The sequence below is a fragment of the Quercus robur genome, chromosome 2, assembly GCF_932294415.1.
Source record: "Quercus robur chromosome 2, dhQueRobu3.1, whole genome shotgun sequence".
Classification (NCBI taxonomy): domain Eukaryota; kingdom Viridiplantae; phylum Streptophyta; class Magnoliopsida; order Fagales; family Fagaceae; genus Quercus; species Quercus robur.
In genome coordinates this window covers 91,351,398-91,368,305 of record NC_065535.1, presented here as the reverse complement: position 1 = coordinate 91,368,305, position 16,908 = coordinate 91,351,398, and the positions used below count along the sequence as shown (strand labels likewise).

At 34.4% G+C, this 16,908-nt stretch overlaps 2 protein-coding genes across 4 annotated transcripts; both read left to right on the top strand.

Annotated features, from left to right (window-relative positions):
* Positions 1-904: 904 nt before the first annotated feature.
* LOC126715783 (probable xyloglucan endotransglucosylase/hydrolase protein 23) lies at positions 905-16,595 on the top strand. 3 transcript variants are annotated; one of them, XM_050416576.1, is made up of 4 exons: positions 905-1,248; positions 1,349-1,542; positions 1,775-1,902; positions 16,125-16,595. In XM_050416576.1, exons 1-4 carry the CDS (start codon positions 967-969, stop codon positions 16,394-16,396), a joined length of 876 nt encoding a protein of 291 aa, XP_050272533.1. In that variant the 5' UTR covers positions 905-966; the 3' UTR covers positions 16,397-16,595. The 3 variants fall into 3 exon arrangements, with proteins under 3 accessions (XP_050272533.1, XP_050272532.1, XP_050272531.1); XM_050416575.1 differs by lacking the exon at positions 16,125-16,595 and having other exon boundaries at positions 1,775-2,372; XM_050416574.1 differs by lacking the exons at positions 905-1,248; positions 1,349-1,542; positions 1,775-1,902 and adding exons at positions 15,077-15,441; positions 15,546-15,739 and having other exon boundaries at positions 15,997-16,595.
* LOC126715782 (probable xyloglucan endotransglucosylase/hydrolase protein 23) lies at positions 10,201-11,627 on the top strand. Its single transcript, XM_050416573.1, has 3 exons — positions 10,201-10,566; positions 10,667-10,860; positions 11,035-11,627. Exons 1-3 carry the CDS (start codon positions 10,282-10,284, stop codon positions 11,432-11,434), a joined length of 879 nt encoding a protein of 292 aa, XP_050272530.1. The 5' UTR covers positions 10,201-10,281; the 3' UTR covers positions 11,435-11,627.
* Positions 16,596-16,908: the final 313 nt, after the last annotated feature.

The following is a 16,908-nucleotide window of genomic DNA, read 5'->3' as shown; positions in this document are numbered from 1 at the left end:
TTCTAAGTGTCTTTTTTCTCTCTTTTATTCTTACCACAACGGAGGTAAAAAGGAATCCAACCCAAACTCTCTTTTAAATGAGAAACAATAACTTCAAGATACAACGTTTATTGTAACTTGTTGAATTGATCAACTATATATAAATAGTGAAAAAAAAAATGTGATTATTGGTTGTCTACTCCCCATAAACATAGCCAACCACTTCAACAGGTTAAAGAATGAAAAAAGTTACTGTGAATCACACACTGTTGGCTACAAAGCACAATGGTGTCTCTTTCTTCTTACCCCCCCAATTATGACTATAAGACAGGCTTCCCGTCATAGTTGCAATAATGATTTTACACATGCTTCCAATGAGAAAGAAAAAAAATTGGCCCAATTTGTGCTAGGCAATATCCAGGAAGCTACTTGTATTTATTTTGAAAAGCAGATGGAGGCATAGGAACTGTATTTATGTCATGGATGGAGACATCACTAAAGGTGAACGTGTGAATTTTCACTTTTCCAGGTGCTCACTTTATGTCTTTTCAGTCTCAAGTTGTGGGGGTGGTTGTGATTTAGGAGTATTAGTTGGAACAGACACTAGACCCACAACGAGTATTCATTGGAACTCTCTGAAGCTGGGCTGGTGCCTAAACAAAAGAAAGGGAGAGATGAGAATTGGGCAACAAAAGCTTTCAACCTTTTCTACTAAAAATAATTGAATCCGCGTACTATAGGACAAAATATTAATGATATTGATTTGGTTGTGTTTGGTAGTGCGATCTTTACAGCTAATTTTGCTCTTTCTTAAAGGCAACAACTGTCTACAGCTTAGCTGATTGGATCTTCCCATGCATTTTCCTTTCCTTTTGGATACACGTCTTTGTAACCTTTCTGCTGCTATAAATACCAATCCAAGTTCCTAAGCACACTCATCCTTCCTTCCAAACCTCATACACATAAGAAATACTACAAATCCTCTCCATGGCTTCTTCTTCCACTTCTTGTGTTAAATTGATGCTTCTTATGCCTATTCTTGTTAGCTCTTTGATAGTTGCTACTGTTGGCAACTTGAACCAAGACTTTGACATCACATGGGGAGATGGACGGGCTAACATACTCAACAATGGTGAGCTTCTTACTCTCAAACTTGACAAAGCCTCTGGCTCAGGATTCCAATCCAAGAATGAGTACCTCTTTGGAAAGATAGATATGCAGCTCAAGTTAGTTCCTGGAAACTCTGCTGGCACTGTCACCGCCTACTATGTAAGTTTTCTTGTAGAGTCAGTATCATCACAATCCATCAACACAAATTTATGTTCATTTACTAATATTTATCCCTTTGAATGTTTGTGTTTACATACAGTTATCTTCTAAAGGATCAACATGGGATGAGATAGACTTTGAGTTCTTGGGAAATCTTAGCGGTGATCCTTACATCCTTCACACTAATATCTTCAGCCAAGGCAAAGGCAACAGAGAGCAACAGTTCTATCTCTGGTTTGACCCAACTGCAGATTTTCATACCTATTCCATCCTTTGGAATCCTCAGCGCATCATGTAAGCTCTCCTTCTATGTATTTATTTTCCCATTAGTAATGCTTAGACACCCAATATTTTTCATAATTTTTCATAACTTTTGACCTAGTCTGTTGTCCACCACTTTTATTTTACACAAATCATCAGGTGGTGAAAAATGTTGTCCCTAGACTTATTATTTTCTTACATGAGTTGTCTTTTTGTTTCCTTCCTAGTGTACATGTAGTCTTACATTTTTTTAACTGTTATTCAGATACTCTGTGGATGGCACTCCAATTAGAGAGTTCAAGAACTCAGAGTCAATTGGGGTTCCATTTCCAAAGAACCAGCCAATGAGGATATACTCTAGCCTCTGGAATGCTGATGATTGGGCAACAAGAGGTGGACTTGTTAAGACAGACTGGAGCCGAGCACCCTTTACTGCTTCATACAGAAACTTCAAAGCTGATGCTTGCACATGGTCTTCTGGAGCATCTTCTTGTAGTTCAACTACTCCTTCACCTTCCAACGATAGTAGTTCATGGCTTTCTCAAGAGCTGGACAGTGCAAGTCAAGAGAGGCTGAAATGGGTGCAGAAGAACTATATGATATATAATTACTGCTCAGACACTAAGAGGTTTCCCCAGGGCCTCCCTCCTGAATGCAGCGCTTGATGGAGAAAAGGAATATCCTATACATATATAAATTCTTTTAATATTATATTAGTTATTCTATTCATGTAATTTCTAGAATTCAATTCTTTCATTATTTGCCTTTTTGTCATCACTACAATGGCAAAATCTATTCTTATTCTCTTTGTAATCCTGTAATGTTATATATGTCTATAATACAATAGATTGTTTTCTCCACTACATTCCAGTGCTGTTGGTTCTTGGCGAGCTTATGATTATATTGACTTGTATTCGTAAAAAATAAAAATGCTACTTCAATGATTAAACACATAAACATATGCATAATGTGAAATTTTAAGTGGCAAACAAAATTAATCCATACTGCAGCAATTTAACTAAATTTAAAGGTCCTGTAAAATGTTGGCACTGCAATAATGTCATCAAAGTTATTCTATATATAGCACTAGGAATGACGATATTTATTAATTAATATAATCTAGTGGTAATCATTTAAACATTGGTTCAGAAGAAATAGTTGTGCTCTATGTTCTGGGCCAATACTATGCAAAACAACAACAAAGCCTTTATTTCCAAAAACTTTTAGGGTTTGATTATAAATCCTCAGTAAATTAGTTAAAATCGATTGTATATATATATTCTTTTTTTCACTATATTCTATCTAAAGTTATACTCTCTATTGTTTCTTTAATTGACATGTTCTTAGGTGCAATTTGTTCGCAATAGTATCCTAAATTTTCTACTTAAATTCAAATATATTGTTATATTAAATTAAATTATTCCTAGAACATAGAACATTGTTTATGTTATATTGGTCAATGGATCCATTGCTTCACATAGGAAATAGTAATCCTTGACTTGGAAGATATAGAATAAAATTGTCATCATCTTTTTTTCTTTTTTCTTTTTCAATAAACTTTCCAAAATTAATTGTCTCATGGTAAAATACCCAGCTGATTAATTATGTTTGATTAAATTTAAGACTGTTTTGATCGCAGAACCACATCTACTAAGTCCAATTTCATTCACCAAAATAAGATAAAAGAAAGGAATATGCAAGAACGACCAATGATTATTCAAAAGAAAGAAAGAAATAGAAATACCCATCACTTTCACATATTTCATGCCTTGATAGCAAATTCATCAAGAAGGTGACAAGGACATTGAATTAATCGAACCTTTTGATTTCCGCTCCAACATGATCATCATATAGGCTAGGCAGAAATATGGTTGAGAGGTATTTTAAAATACCTCATAGATTATTTGGATTTTTGAACTTTTAGTGGGAGCTCCTGGGGACTTAGGGCTTCCTTTTCGTTTGCTTCATTTTGAAAATGGAAAAGGACCCTAAACCCCAATTCTATTCTCCGCATACGCTCTATTTATAGGTTTCCTCCGTCCCTGTATCCTAGTCCATTAATAGTCATTCAGTACGGAAGTGGTTTGTTGTCTCGATCAGATTTATTAACACATTAATATTTTTAACTAAATTATTATGCATGCGTTTTTGATTCTATGTGCCATGAAAGTGGTTTGTTATTTCAATCAGATTTATTATCACATTAATATTTTTACCAAAATTATTATGCATGTGTTTATGATTTTATGTGCCTATTGAAAGTTTTATTCAAGTTGAACTTTTCTTTTTTTTAAGGAAATACTAAGTATTTTTAACACACAAACGGGGAAAGAAAATAAGGTATCATGTAGAGAAATATGGCATACCACAAAAAAAAAAAAATATATATATATATATATATATATTATAGGAAAATGACTAGCATGTAATATTTTAATAATTTATAAATATAAATAAATAAATAAACCTTTATTATCTCTATCTCTCTCGAATTGGACCTTACAACCTAGCATTGAATACTTCATTAGCATACGGATATGAATACAACGGTGGAATAAGATTTTTTTTTCTTTGGCAAGTATAAACTAAAAAATAAATAAATGACCTATCCACCCAAGATGTTTATATTATATGTATTTTCTATTATAAATTACATTTAGGTTCAAGAATGTGTAAAGTCATTGTAGCGAAAAGTGATAGTCATATCATGGTTGAATATTTATAATTATTTTTTATTATTTATACAAAATAGAAATTCTACTCTACCCTAATCTAAGTGTATAAGTCAGGGAAGACAATATCGTACCGTATCGGCCGGTACGACCGGTATTTACCATGCCGAAACCTTCACCGGTACAGAAACACTAGCATTTCGTACTAGTTTAAATATTGGATGTATCAGAGCTGTTTCGGTCATACTACGATATATACCGTATTCCGGCCGATTAATGGATAAAGGACTGGTACAAAATTACACGCAAACTTTCCCTCCCCTCACGCCAGTCATACTTTCTGCCTCCCTTCATTTCTAACTCCTCTTTACACCAACGATGAAGTCATGCCATTTGATGGAGAGCGGTGGCACCAGTAAATATCCAGCAAGCTTTGTGTTCTTGAGAAGGGGCTGAAGGTTTGAAGTTTTAAGAGAAAGAGAGAGTCTGAGGTGAAAGATAGAGAGAGCTGTGATGGAGGTGAAAGAGTCTTGGAAAATAAAGAAACGTTGGATAGTGAAGTGATAAGTTTAATAATGTGAAGATGAGGCCTTGTTGGAAATTTTAATGACATGTAGGTTGTACTTGTAGGTCTTAGGCATGTGATGTAGATCAGAAAAAGAAAAAGAAATTAATAGGGGTGGGAGGCAACTAGCAAGAGGCATCAAACATGTTTTTGGTTTTATCACCCACTATTTTAATTTTTCTAATTATTTAATCTTTTTCTACCAAACCCTTTTCACGTAATATCTCATTTCTTACCTACTACCCCTTCTTTTTTATTATCTTTTTTTGGTCTTATACTTTTATCTCTTTTCAATTTTTTTTATAATAAACTTATAAGCTTAACAAGTTTAATTGCTTAACAAATTAACTTTTACCAAATAATTAAAGTTATAAATATGCAAATAATATTTAATAAATTATTTTTAAAATATATACAAATAAATTTTTTTTTAAATAGCAGTAAACCCGAAACGATACACTAGTATTGACCGGTACAAAAATATATCGTTTCACTGGCCAAACCAATACAACCTCCTGTACGAAATTGACTCCCTTGGTATATGTGTGTGTATGTTCATTTAGACCCCTTAAACAGATTATTTAACCTAATATATTAACCAAGTGATTACTTATATTAATTTTCAGATCTATGTTAAAAACAAATAAATCATATCATGCAAAGATGCGAAAAAGTAAATAACACAATGATATGATGACCTAAGAAAACTAATGAAACTAACCGTTTCAAGGTAAAAACTTAGGGAGGATTTAACCTAACTATCCTCAAGGTAAACCAAATCCATTATAAGAGAATTGAAGTTTTCACAAAAAGATTTAACCCTAAATCTAATGCTACCTCATGTAGTAACTTATTGACACGACCATGTGCAATCTCCAAATCTACGGACTCTTTCTCTTCTTGGATTTACAGCAACACAAGCCGCCTTGCTTGTGACTTTGAGATCCCACTTAACGGGTTCATATCACCCTCAGTAATGATCTTGATGCAGCAACTATGTTTTACCAATTCTTGATTGTAGTTTTGGCTCCAGTAAATTCTTGTATAGTTAGAAGGTACAAAACCTCTCAAATCTCACAAAGAGTAACACACAAATCTTCTTCAACACCCTTAAAATGTGGTTAGAGTTTCTCTTTTATATGTGGAGAAGTTTAGATGAAACCCTAAACGTTTTCACGAGATTTGGGTCTGTTTAAAAATTCTACAGAAAACTTTACCTGCAATTTTCTATCGGTTGAGCCTAATTCTCGATCGATCGAGAAAGGCAGAGCTTCACTTCCTTTTTTGCAATCAGCTAGACTTCAAACCTTGAAACACGCTTATTTAAGCATTGTCTAAACACCTAGACTAGACATGTTTTGTTCTCAATTTGCCAACATAATACAACATTGATTCTAAATATTCAATACTAAATCTTTAGAACCTAACAATACATGTGTGAAAGCTTTCTCCTAAAGACTTGAACCCCAGTTCTTGCCCCCCACACCCCACAAACATTTTGAGAATATGGAAAGGCATAATGCATTATTGCATACATTAATATTTATATACATATTTTTTTAAGAAATGGTGGAAATAAAATGATAACATAACTGCTGATGTAGCTCAATAGGAGTGTAATAATAATAAATGTTATGCATCAACTTTTACATATACTAGTTGCTAACTCATGCGAAGTACAGGAATAGTTATTGGATGAGTTAAAAAATAAAAAAAACAACAACAACAACAACCATTATTTTTTAGTTGGAGTAGTATATGCAAAACTGCATGAAATTTAAAAGAAAAAATGATATTGAAAGAAATAGCACAAAGTTTTATTAGTTAGGCAGGAAAAAAAATGTTGTTTTATTTTTTTTTTTTTTTTTTTTTTGTAGGAATGAATAAGAGACAGAATGTTATGTCTCTAGTTTAATTTGTGTTGCATATATAGGTATATACACGATATGTTGTAATATATATACCAAAATGTATCTATTGAAATGTTATAACCCTTCAAATTGGATTTACCAAAAAGTGCCTATTGATATGTCATAATCCTTCGTATTGGATATTAAGGGTGTCCAACCAAACCTAGTACCCAACCAACCCAGCCGATCCAGCCCAAAAACTAGCCAACCCGATGTCAATGACAATCGGCAACGGGTCTCCGCCCCTAAAACCCGACACCAACGGGTCAGTTGACGGGTTTGAGCATAAAAAACTGATTTCCATCAACCCTACCAGCTATACAGCGAAAACTTGTTGTTCTCCGCCAATTGGAGTGGTTGGCCTGTCTATTTTGTACAATTTGTTGAGATTTGGCCTGATCTCTTCAAGATTCGCCAAAATCTCGTCGAGATCCAGCCAAATCCGGAAAAAATGGACAAATTTGGGCATAAACGGATCGATTTTTGCAAAATTTAGAAACGTTTCGCATAGTCCAAAACCGACCGAGACCCAACTAGAAACCAAAGGCATTTGACCACCCAAACCGTCTCCATTTATCAGTCAGCGACGAGTCTAGGTATAGGAGACCCGAAGTGATCAGGTCAATTCTGGGTTAGGCACAAACCCGACCCGGACCAACCCGTGAACAACCCTATTGGATATACCAAAAGGTGCCTATTAAATGGTCACAACCCTTCATATTAGATATAGCAAAAAGTACTTATTGAAATGTCATAATCCTTCATATTAAATATATATTAAAGGTGTCTATTGAAAGGTTATAACCCTTCATACCAAAAAGTGTCTATTAAAATGCCATAACCCTTCAAATTGGATATACCAAAAAGTTCCTATTGAAATGTCATAACCCTTCATATTGAATATACCAAAAGATGCCTATTGAAAAGTCACAAACCTTATATTTGATATATATTAAATGTACCTATTGAACGAAAATGTGTCTATTGATCAAAAATGTGCCTATTTGAATGAAAATATGTCTATTGACCCAAAAATGTGCCTATTGAATGAAAAGGTGTATATTGATCGAAAATGTGTATATTGATTGGATATACTAACCGGTGCCTATTGAATTAAAATATACCTATTGACTGAAAAGGTACCTATTGAATGAAAATGTGCATATTGAATGAAAATGTGCCTATTAAAGGATCATAATCCTTTGGGTATAAATAGTGGTTCATATTCATTTGGTAACTTCTTCTCAATTTCTTCCCTTTCATCTTTCTTAGAAACACAAGAAATTTGTGGGTCTTCTCCAAAATTGCTATTTGTAGAACCCAATAAATTAGGTAGTATCCTAGGAACAAATATGTGATAACCCTTTAGTAACTCTTGTATGGGGGCAAATATTGTCTAAAGATAACATTCAACTGTGCCTCCAAGCCAATCAAATTTTCCATTTGTCTACTAGATCATTTTGTTATCTCATTATATTACTCCTCTAAATTCCCAACAGTTTGGGCAATTTGATTTAGGCCCAGAAATCAAGCCACACCAACGGTAACAACAATAATACTGAACAATTTCTTTAAATACCTTACGATATCTTTTTTTCTAAAATTTTCATTCTCTTTCCTATGCCTTACCAATGCTTTTCCTCTCAATGACAGTTTTTTGTTTTAATATATACATCTTATATGAAATGGTAAGTAGATACTGAAACTTAACAAGTAAAATGAAAAGGTACAATTGTTCCGTGTTTTTAAATATATACATGGCATAATAAATTATGCCATGTAGCTTAATAGAGAATGGTTAACAAAAATTCAAACATATCTCTTTTATACTATATATAGATATAAATTGTTTAATTTTGAAATTCCATTTTTGTCAATTTAGTCTGTCACTTTGTAAAAATGAGTTAATTTAATCCTTCCTTCAAAATCAATTAGTAAACAAATAGCTTAAACATTTTTTATTAACAAATTAACTAAAAAATTCATGAGATATATTACTTAATAGACATTATATTATTTTTAAAAATAATAATTTAAATGAGCTAATTTGTTAACAAATTAGAACAAAATAATCAAATGGACTCATTTTAGAAAATTGGTGGACTAAATTGACAAAATTAAATGTGGGAGAAAAAAGTTCAGCCCATACCAGTCCTGGGCCTAGAACCATCGGACATAGGCCGGTTCCACCAATAGAAGGCCCGAGCTAAATTACCTAGACCATTGCTCTATAGCATCTGAGAAACCCCTGTCTATCCTCTAAGAAAGGGAAGTAATCTCTAAAGTACTCTGCCAGCCAAGCACAAGATTCAGCTTCGGGCACAAGTTATTAGAAAATCATTTCAGTAGCAGAACTATGGGTCCCACTCCCTAATACAAGGCTAGATTCGTTGGAACAATAGCCCAGACCCAATGGGCCACCTAGACTCTGCGGGTGGAGGGACCCACATGCATACAGAATATTCTCCCATCATGATGGGTCCACTAACAAAAAACAAAGGAGAAGGCCTCGGTAAGGGGTTGGAACATTTTTTAGGGAAGAGAAACCACAAGAGAGTGAGAAATCATCAAACAATACTTGGGAAATGTGATCTAGCTCAGGACACCTTAGGGACACCTCAGCTACCAGAGGTCCTCCTCGAGCAGTAGATTTCTAGTAACATACCACCTCATAACCGTTCATCACCACCATCCACCTACCAAAATTTCCCTTAGGATCTCCCATTATGGGCTATACCCAAAGTAACAGAAATTAATTGGGGTCAAGGCCCAATGATCCATATATCATTGTGGGCCGTACCACCACATTAAACATCAATGGTTAATTTGACAATTGAAGTAGAAATAAATAAATAATAAATAAACTAAAATAAACTAAAACTAATAATCAAGAAACAAAATTGAATATTAAGAGAAAAATTAACATGATTTCCCGAGTTGTTTGCTTCTTTAAAGGATTTTGTGCTCGGTAATATCCAGGAAGGTACTTCGGATTTATTTTGGGAAACAAATGGAGGCATATATATGGGGACAGTATTTATATCATGGATGGAGGTTGGAGACATTAGTAAAGGTAACCGTGTGAATTTTCACTTTTCCAGGCGCTACTATTATAAAGTCTCAAGTGGTGGAGGTTGTTATGATTTTTTTTTTTTTTTATTTGAGCATATGGTTGTTGTGATTTAGGAGTATTATTTGGAACAGACACTCGCACTCAAAGGGAGAGTATTAATTGGAACTTTATGAAGCTAGGCTGGTGCCTAAACAAAAGAGGGGGAGAGATGTGAATTCAGCAACCTTTTCTTCTCAAAAATAATTCAATCCGCGTACTATAGATCAAAATATTAATGATATTGATTTGGTTGTGTTTGGTAGCGCGATCTTGACAGCTAATTTTTACGCTTTCTTAAAGGCAACAACTGTCTACAGCTTTGTTGACTGGATCTTCCCATGCATTTTCCTTTACTTTTGGATACACGTCTTGATTAGTAACCTGTCTACTATGTCCTTACTATAAATACCAATCCAAGTTCCTAAGCATACTCATCCTTCACTTCCAAACCTCATATCCACATACATAAAATACTACTACTACTATTTGCTTACCACCCACTACATATCCTCCATGGCTTCTTCTTCCACTTCTTCAAGTGTTAAATTAATGCTTCTAATGCCTATTCTTGTTAGTTCTTTGATGGTTGCTACTGTTGGCAACTTGAACCAAGACTTTGACATTACATGGGGAGATGGACGGGCTAACATACTCAACAATGGTGAGCTTCTTACTCTCAAACTTGACAAAGCCTCTGGCTCAGGATTCCAATCCAAGAATGAGTATCTCTTTGGAAAGATAGATATGCAACTCAAGCTAGTTCCTGGAAATTCTGCCGGCACTGTTACTGCCTACTATGTAAGCTTTCTTGTAGACTCAGTATTATCACAATCCATCAACACAAAGTTATGTTCATTTACGAATATTTATCCCTTTGAATGTTTGTGTTTACATACAGTTATCTTCTAAAGGATCAACATGGGATGAGATAGACTTTGAGTTCTTGGGAAATCTTAGCGGTGATCCTTACATCCTTCACACTAATGTCTTCAGCCAAGGCAAAGGCAACAGAGAGCAACAGTTCTATCTCTGGTTTGACCCAACTGCAGATTTTCATACCTATTCCATCCTTTGGAATCCTCAGCGCATTATGTAAGCTCTCCTTCTCTGTATTTACTTAATCCACCGCACTTTTATTTTACACAAATCACGTATCAACAGTGGTGAAAATTGTTGTCCCTAGACTTATTATTTTCCAATACGTGAGTTGTCTTTTTGTTTCCTTTCCAATGTACATATAGTCTTACATTTTAAACTGTTATTCAGATACTCTGTGGATGGCACTCCCATTAGAGAGTTCAAGAACTCAGAGTCAATTGGGGTTCCATTTCCAAAGAACCAGTCAATGAGAATATACTCTAGCCTCTGGAATGCTGATGATTGGGCAACAAGAGGTGGACTAGTCAAGACAGACTGGACCCAAGCACCCTTTACTGCTTCATACAGAAACTTCAAAGCTGATGCTTGCACATGGTCTTCTGGAGCATCTTCTTGTAGTTCAACTACTCCTTCACCTTCCAACAATAGTAGTTCATGGCTTTCACAAGAGCTGGACAGTGCAAGTCAAGAGAAGCTGAAATGGGTGCAGAAGAACTACATGATATATAATTACTGCTCAGACACTAAGAGGTTTCCCCAGGGCCTCCCTCCAGAATGCAGCGCTTGACAGAGAAAAGGAACATCCTATACGTGTATAGATTCTTTTACTATTATATTAGTCTATTCATGTAATTTCTAGGATTCTATTCTTTCATTATATTTGTCATCACTAGCAACAATGGCAAAATCTATTCTTATTCGTACTGTAATCCTGTGATGTTTATATATGTCTATAATACAAGATATTGTTTTCTCCACTACATTCCTGTGCTGTTGTTTCTTGGGAACTTATGGTTACATTTACTTGTATTTATAAAATAAAAATGGTACTTCAATGATTAAGCACATGAACATATGCATAATGTGAAATTTTAAGTGGCAAACAAAATAACAATTATTGAGTAATATCAATAATTGTAATATCATTTCTCAAAAAAAAAAATAATAATAATTGTAATATCAATTATTACTTTGAAACATAAAACTGTTAATTGAAACAAAAGAAACTAGGAAAATATAACACATAATAACAATAGTTAGAAGAATATAGATCCTTTCAAAAAAGAATTGTAAGGGCAGGTTTTGGCTCCTGATCCCAAAAGATGAATGGGTTAAGGCCCAAAGAGCCACACATAATGAATTTATAGAGAGTGGACTTAAAAGCTAGATTTCAATGAATCAGGCAATGCGCACAGTGGATTAATTATACTAAGAAAGCAAAGAAAGACAAGTTTAAAGCAAGGAAATCCTTCCTTGGCGAAGTCCGAGAAGAATGATTCTTGAATTTAGTTCCTTTGGACTTGGATACAATTTTAGTTCTTGTTGCTACAGTGTATTCTCTACAAATTTTTCTAATCCCTTCTCCCTAGAGGGTCTCTTACATTATATAGATCTTGGCCCTCCATTTGTTGATCGTTCAGGCCACTACTTGAATGCTTGCCCCATCAAACACCTTCCCAAACCCCTTGTGAGTTAGGACAGTTAAGTCAAAACTGTTCAGAAGTCTTCTCCACATAAATGCAGTCAGGAGATTTGGTGGGATGCATTAAATGTAATGGTAGCCACCATCCATTCAGTCATGTCAGGGTTAACCCCCTCCCCGAAACTCTTTCTCTATAGTATGACCTCCTCTGGTAACATGCCACTAACGTGGCCCTACTGTCCGAGCGTGTGACCTCCTTGGCGCAATAATGGACTCCTCGGCCATGGGTATGACACATGGCACAAGTACCTTATTCAAATTCTTGTGCCCCACAAGAATAATATCAATAAAAAAAACATCAAAAATGATAAAATTATCTATTTGTAAAAATAGAGTGATGGAAATTACATTTTGAAATTGTTTAATTTTTAAGGAGAAAAAATTTTATACAATAAAATTTAGAGAATAAACTATACATATTCGGTATAAGTTTTTTATGTGCTTTGATTGTCATAATAATCTCATTTAAGAGAATGAAGAATTTGAATAATTTATTTAAATAAAAATTATATATATTTTTGTTTGAAAGTATAATCAACCACATGCAATTCATATAAAAGTAATGACTTTAAAACAAATAATTAATTGCCCTAAAGATTAGATTTGTATATTCATAACCTTCATATTTAGAAATACTTTTTCACTAAAATTTATTTGAATCAAAGTGAGCTAAAATGTTACCTTAATGTGGCTTAACATAAGTGTAGTAATAATAAATGCTATACTTAAGAATTTTAAATATTACTAGTTTGAGATTTATATATATATTTTTAATAAATTTAGATTCAAAATAAGTACTCTCAACCCAAACATTCTTTTCTCTATATATGTAAGTGCACAAAAATGGACCAAAATGGGGGCACAAATGGACCGAATTAGACCAAATGGAATGAAGTGGACCAAACAGACAAAATAGGACATAATGGGAACAAGGTGGACCAAATAGGACTGAAGTGGACCAATATGGACCAAATAAGACCAAAGTGGACATAATGAATAACTGCCCTAAAGATTATATTTGTATATTCATAACCTTCATATTTAGAAAGACTCTCTTAAATTTAGTTGAACCGAAGTGAACTGAAATGCTACCTTAATGTAGCTTAACAAAAAATGTAGCAATAATAAATACTATACTTAAGAATTTTAGATATTACGAGTTTGAGATATATATATATATATATATATTAAATTTAGATTTTGGTACTCTCAAACCAAACAATCTTTTCCCTATATATGTAAGTGCACAAAAATGGACCAAAGTGGGTACAACTGGACCGAATTATACCAAATGGATCGAAGTGGACCAAATAGACAAAATAGGTCCGAATGGGAACAAGGTGGACCGAAGTGGACCAAAATGGACCGAATAAAACCGAAGGGACTAAAATGGACTGAGTAGGACGGAATGGAAATATTAGGACCAAAGTGGACATAATGGACCAAATAGAAACAAATAGGACCGAATAGGAACAAATTGGACCGAAGTGGACTGAATTGGATCAATGTCGACTGAATAGGACCAAAGTGGACAGATGGACCGAATAAGACTAATGTCAACCAAATAAAACTAAAGTGAACAGAATGGACCGACTAGGACCAAGGTGGACCGAATGGCACAAATAGGATTTGAAGTGGACAACATAGGACCAATGTGGACTGAATGGACCAAATAAACCAAAGTAGACCAAAGAAGACATAATGGACCGAATATGACTGAAGTGGACTGAATAAGACTTTTGAATATTTATTATTTTTAATGCATTTTTAGGACTCCTATTTCTAATTTCTAATGTCTATTTTGTTTATACTTTTTAACTCAAAACTAAAGAGTTTAACCCAAATTTAATAAAATTTTATACTTTTCAACCCAAAAAATAAGGGGAAAAAAAATTGAGCTAAACTTCAAAAGGCAACCTATAAATTGACCAAGTGGACCGAAATAAACCTAATTGGACCAATTATAAATTGTTTAATTTTTAGGAAGAATAAATTATACATTATATTACAATTAGAAAATAATTATTTATTCTCACTATCGTGTAAGTCTGCGACTAGTTGAAGTAAAAATCAAGAAACTAAATTGTCTGCGACTAGTTGAAGTAAAAATCAAGAAACTAAATTGAATTTTAAGAAAAGGGCTAACAGGAATTGTTTGCTTCTTTTAAAGAATCTTGTGCTCGGTAATATCCAGGAAGCTACTTTGTATTTATTTTGGAAAGCAGATGGAGGCATGGGGACAGTATTTATACCATGGATGGAGAGTGGAGACATTAGTAAAGGTAACCGTGTGATTTTTCAATTTTCACTTCTCCAGGTGCTACTATTAAGTCGACTTTAAAAGTCTCAAGTGGTGGAGGTTGTTGTGATTTTGGAGTATTGGTTGGAACAGACACTGCACCCAAAAAGAGAGTATTAATTGGAACTTTATGAAGCTGGGCTGGTGCCTAAATAAAAAGAAAGGGAGAGATGTGAATTCACCAACTTTTTCTTCTCAAAAATAATTCAATCCGCGTATACTATAGTCTATAGTACGAAAATATTAATGATATTGATTTGGTAGTGCGATCTTGACAGCTAATTTTTACACTTTCTTAGAGGCAACAACTGTCTACAGCTGACTGGATCTTCCCATGCATTTTCCTTTACTTTTGGATACATGTCTTAATTAGTAACCTGTCTACTATGTCCTTACTATAAATACCAATCCAAGTTCCTAAGCATACTCATCCTTCACTTCCAAACCTCATATACACATACATAAAATACTACTACTACTATTTGCTTACCACCCCTACAAATCCTCCATGGCTTCTCCTTCCACTTCTTCAAATGTTAAATTGATGCTTCTTCTGCCTATTCTTGTTAGTTATTTGATAGTTGCTACTGTTGGCAACTTGAACCAAAACTTTGACATTACATGGGGAGATGGCCGGGCTAACATACTCAACAATGGTGAGCTTCTTACTCTCAAACTTGACAAAGCCTCTGGCTCAGGATTCCAATCCAAGAATGAGTACCTCTTTGGAAAGATAGATATGCAGCTCAAGCTAGTTCCTGGAAACTCTGCTGGCACTGTTACTGCCTACTATGTAAGTTTTCTTGTAGACTCAGTATTATCGAAAACCATATATCAACACAAATTTATGTTCATTTACTAATATTTAACCCTTTGAATGTTTGTGTTTACATACAGTTATCTTCTAAAGGATCAACATGGGATGAGATAGACTTTGAGTTCTTGGGAAATCTTAGCGGTGATCCTTACATCCTTCACACTAATGTCTTCAGCCAAGGAAAAGGCAACAGAGAGCAACAGTTCTATCTCTGGTTTGACCCAACAGCAGATTTTCATACCTATTCCATCCTTTGGAATCCCCAGCGCATTATGTAAGCTCTCCTTCTACCTATTCATTTTCCCATGAGTAATACTATAGACAGCATTTTCAAAACGAATAACATGGCCTGCCTGCCGTGATTGGATTAAGTCACTTTCACTTGAATCCACACTACTGAGTAAATCACACCAGGCCATATTATCAATTGTGAAAAATGTTGTCTCTTGACTAATTATTTTCTAATACTTGAGTTGTCTTTTTGTTTCCTTTCCAGTGTACATAGTCTTACATTTTTAAACTGTTATTCAGATACTCTGTGGATGGCACTCCCATTAGAGAGTTCAAGAACTCAGAGTCAATTGGGGTTCCATTTCCAAAGAACCAGCCAATGAAAATATACTCTAGCCTCTGGAATGCTGATGATTGGGCAACAAGAGGTGGACTTGTCAAGACAGACTGGAGCCAAGCACCCTTTACTGCTTCATACAGAAACTTCAAAGCTGATGCTTGCACATGGTCTTCTGGAGCATCTTCTTGTAGTTCAACCACTCCTTCACCTTCCAACAATAGTAGTTCATGGCTTTCACAAGAGCTGGACAGTGCAAGTCAAGAGAGACTGAAATGGGTGCAGAAGAACTACATGATATATAATTACTGTTCAGACACTAAGAGATTTCCCCAGGGCCTCCCTCCTGAATGTAGCGCTTGATAGAGAAAGGGAACATCCTATACATATATAGATTCTTTTACTATTATATTAGGCTATTCATGTAATTTATAGGATTCAATTCTTTCATTATTTGCGTTTTTGTCATCACTACATTGGCCAAAATCTGTTCTTATTTGCAATGTAATCCTGTGATGTTATATATGTCTATATAATACAAGAGATTGTTTTCTCCACTGAATTCCAGTGCTGTTGGTTCTTGGCGAGCTATATATTGACTTGTATCCATAAAAAAAAATAATAATAATGGTACATCAATGTTAAGCACATGAACTTATGCATAATGTGAAATTTTAAGCGGCAAGCAAAATTAATCCATACTGTCTTCTGCAGCAAGTTAAAAAAGATTAAAAGTCCTGTAAAATGCTGGCACTGCAATGGTGTGATCAAGATATTCTATAACACTAGGAATAACGCATAGAAAAAGTCCCAGTTATTTTTCTTAAATCCTACATCCGGAAATGCTAGGTCAATTAGGTAGCCCACTACACCAT

Excerpts from the sequence above, each read along its gene's own strand:
- LOC126715783 (XM_050416574.1), top strand. The coding sequence starts at position 15,157 with ATGGCTTCTCCTTCCACTTCTTCAAATGTTAAATTGATGCTTCTTCTG. Across the intron at positions 15,442-15,545 it reads GCACTGTTACTGCCTACTAT|TTATCTTCTAAAGGATCAAC; the intron begins GTAAGTTTTCTT and ends GTTTACATACAG. Across the intron at positions 15,740-15,996 it reads TGGAATCCCCAGCGCATTAT|ATACTCTGTGGATGGCACTC; the intron begins GTAAGCTCTCCT and ends ACTGTTATTCAG.
- LOC126715782 (XM_050416573.1), top strand. The coding sequence starts at position 10,282 with ATGGCTTCTTCTTCCACTTCTTCAAGTGTTAAATTAATGCTTCTAATG. Across the intron at positions 10,567-10,666 it reads GCACTGTTACTGCCTACTAT|TTATCTTCTAAAGGATCAAC; the intron begins GTAAGCTTTCTT and ends GTTTACATACAG. Across the intron at positions 10,861-11,034 it reads TGGAATCCTCAGCGCATTAT|ATACTCTGTGGATGGCACTC; the intron begins GTAAGCTCTCCT and ends ACTGTTATTCAG.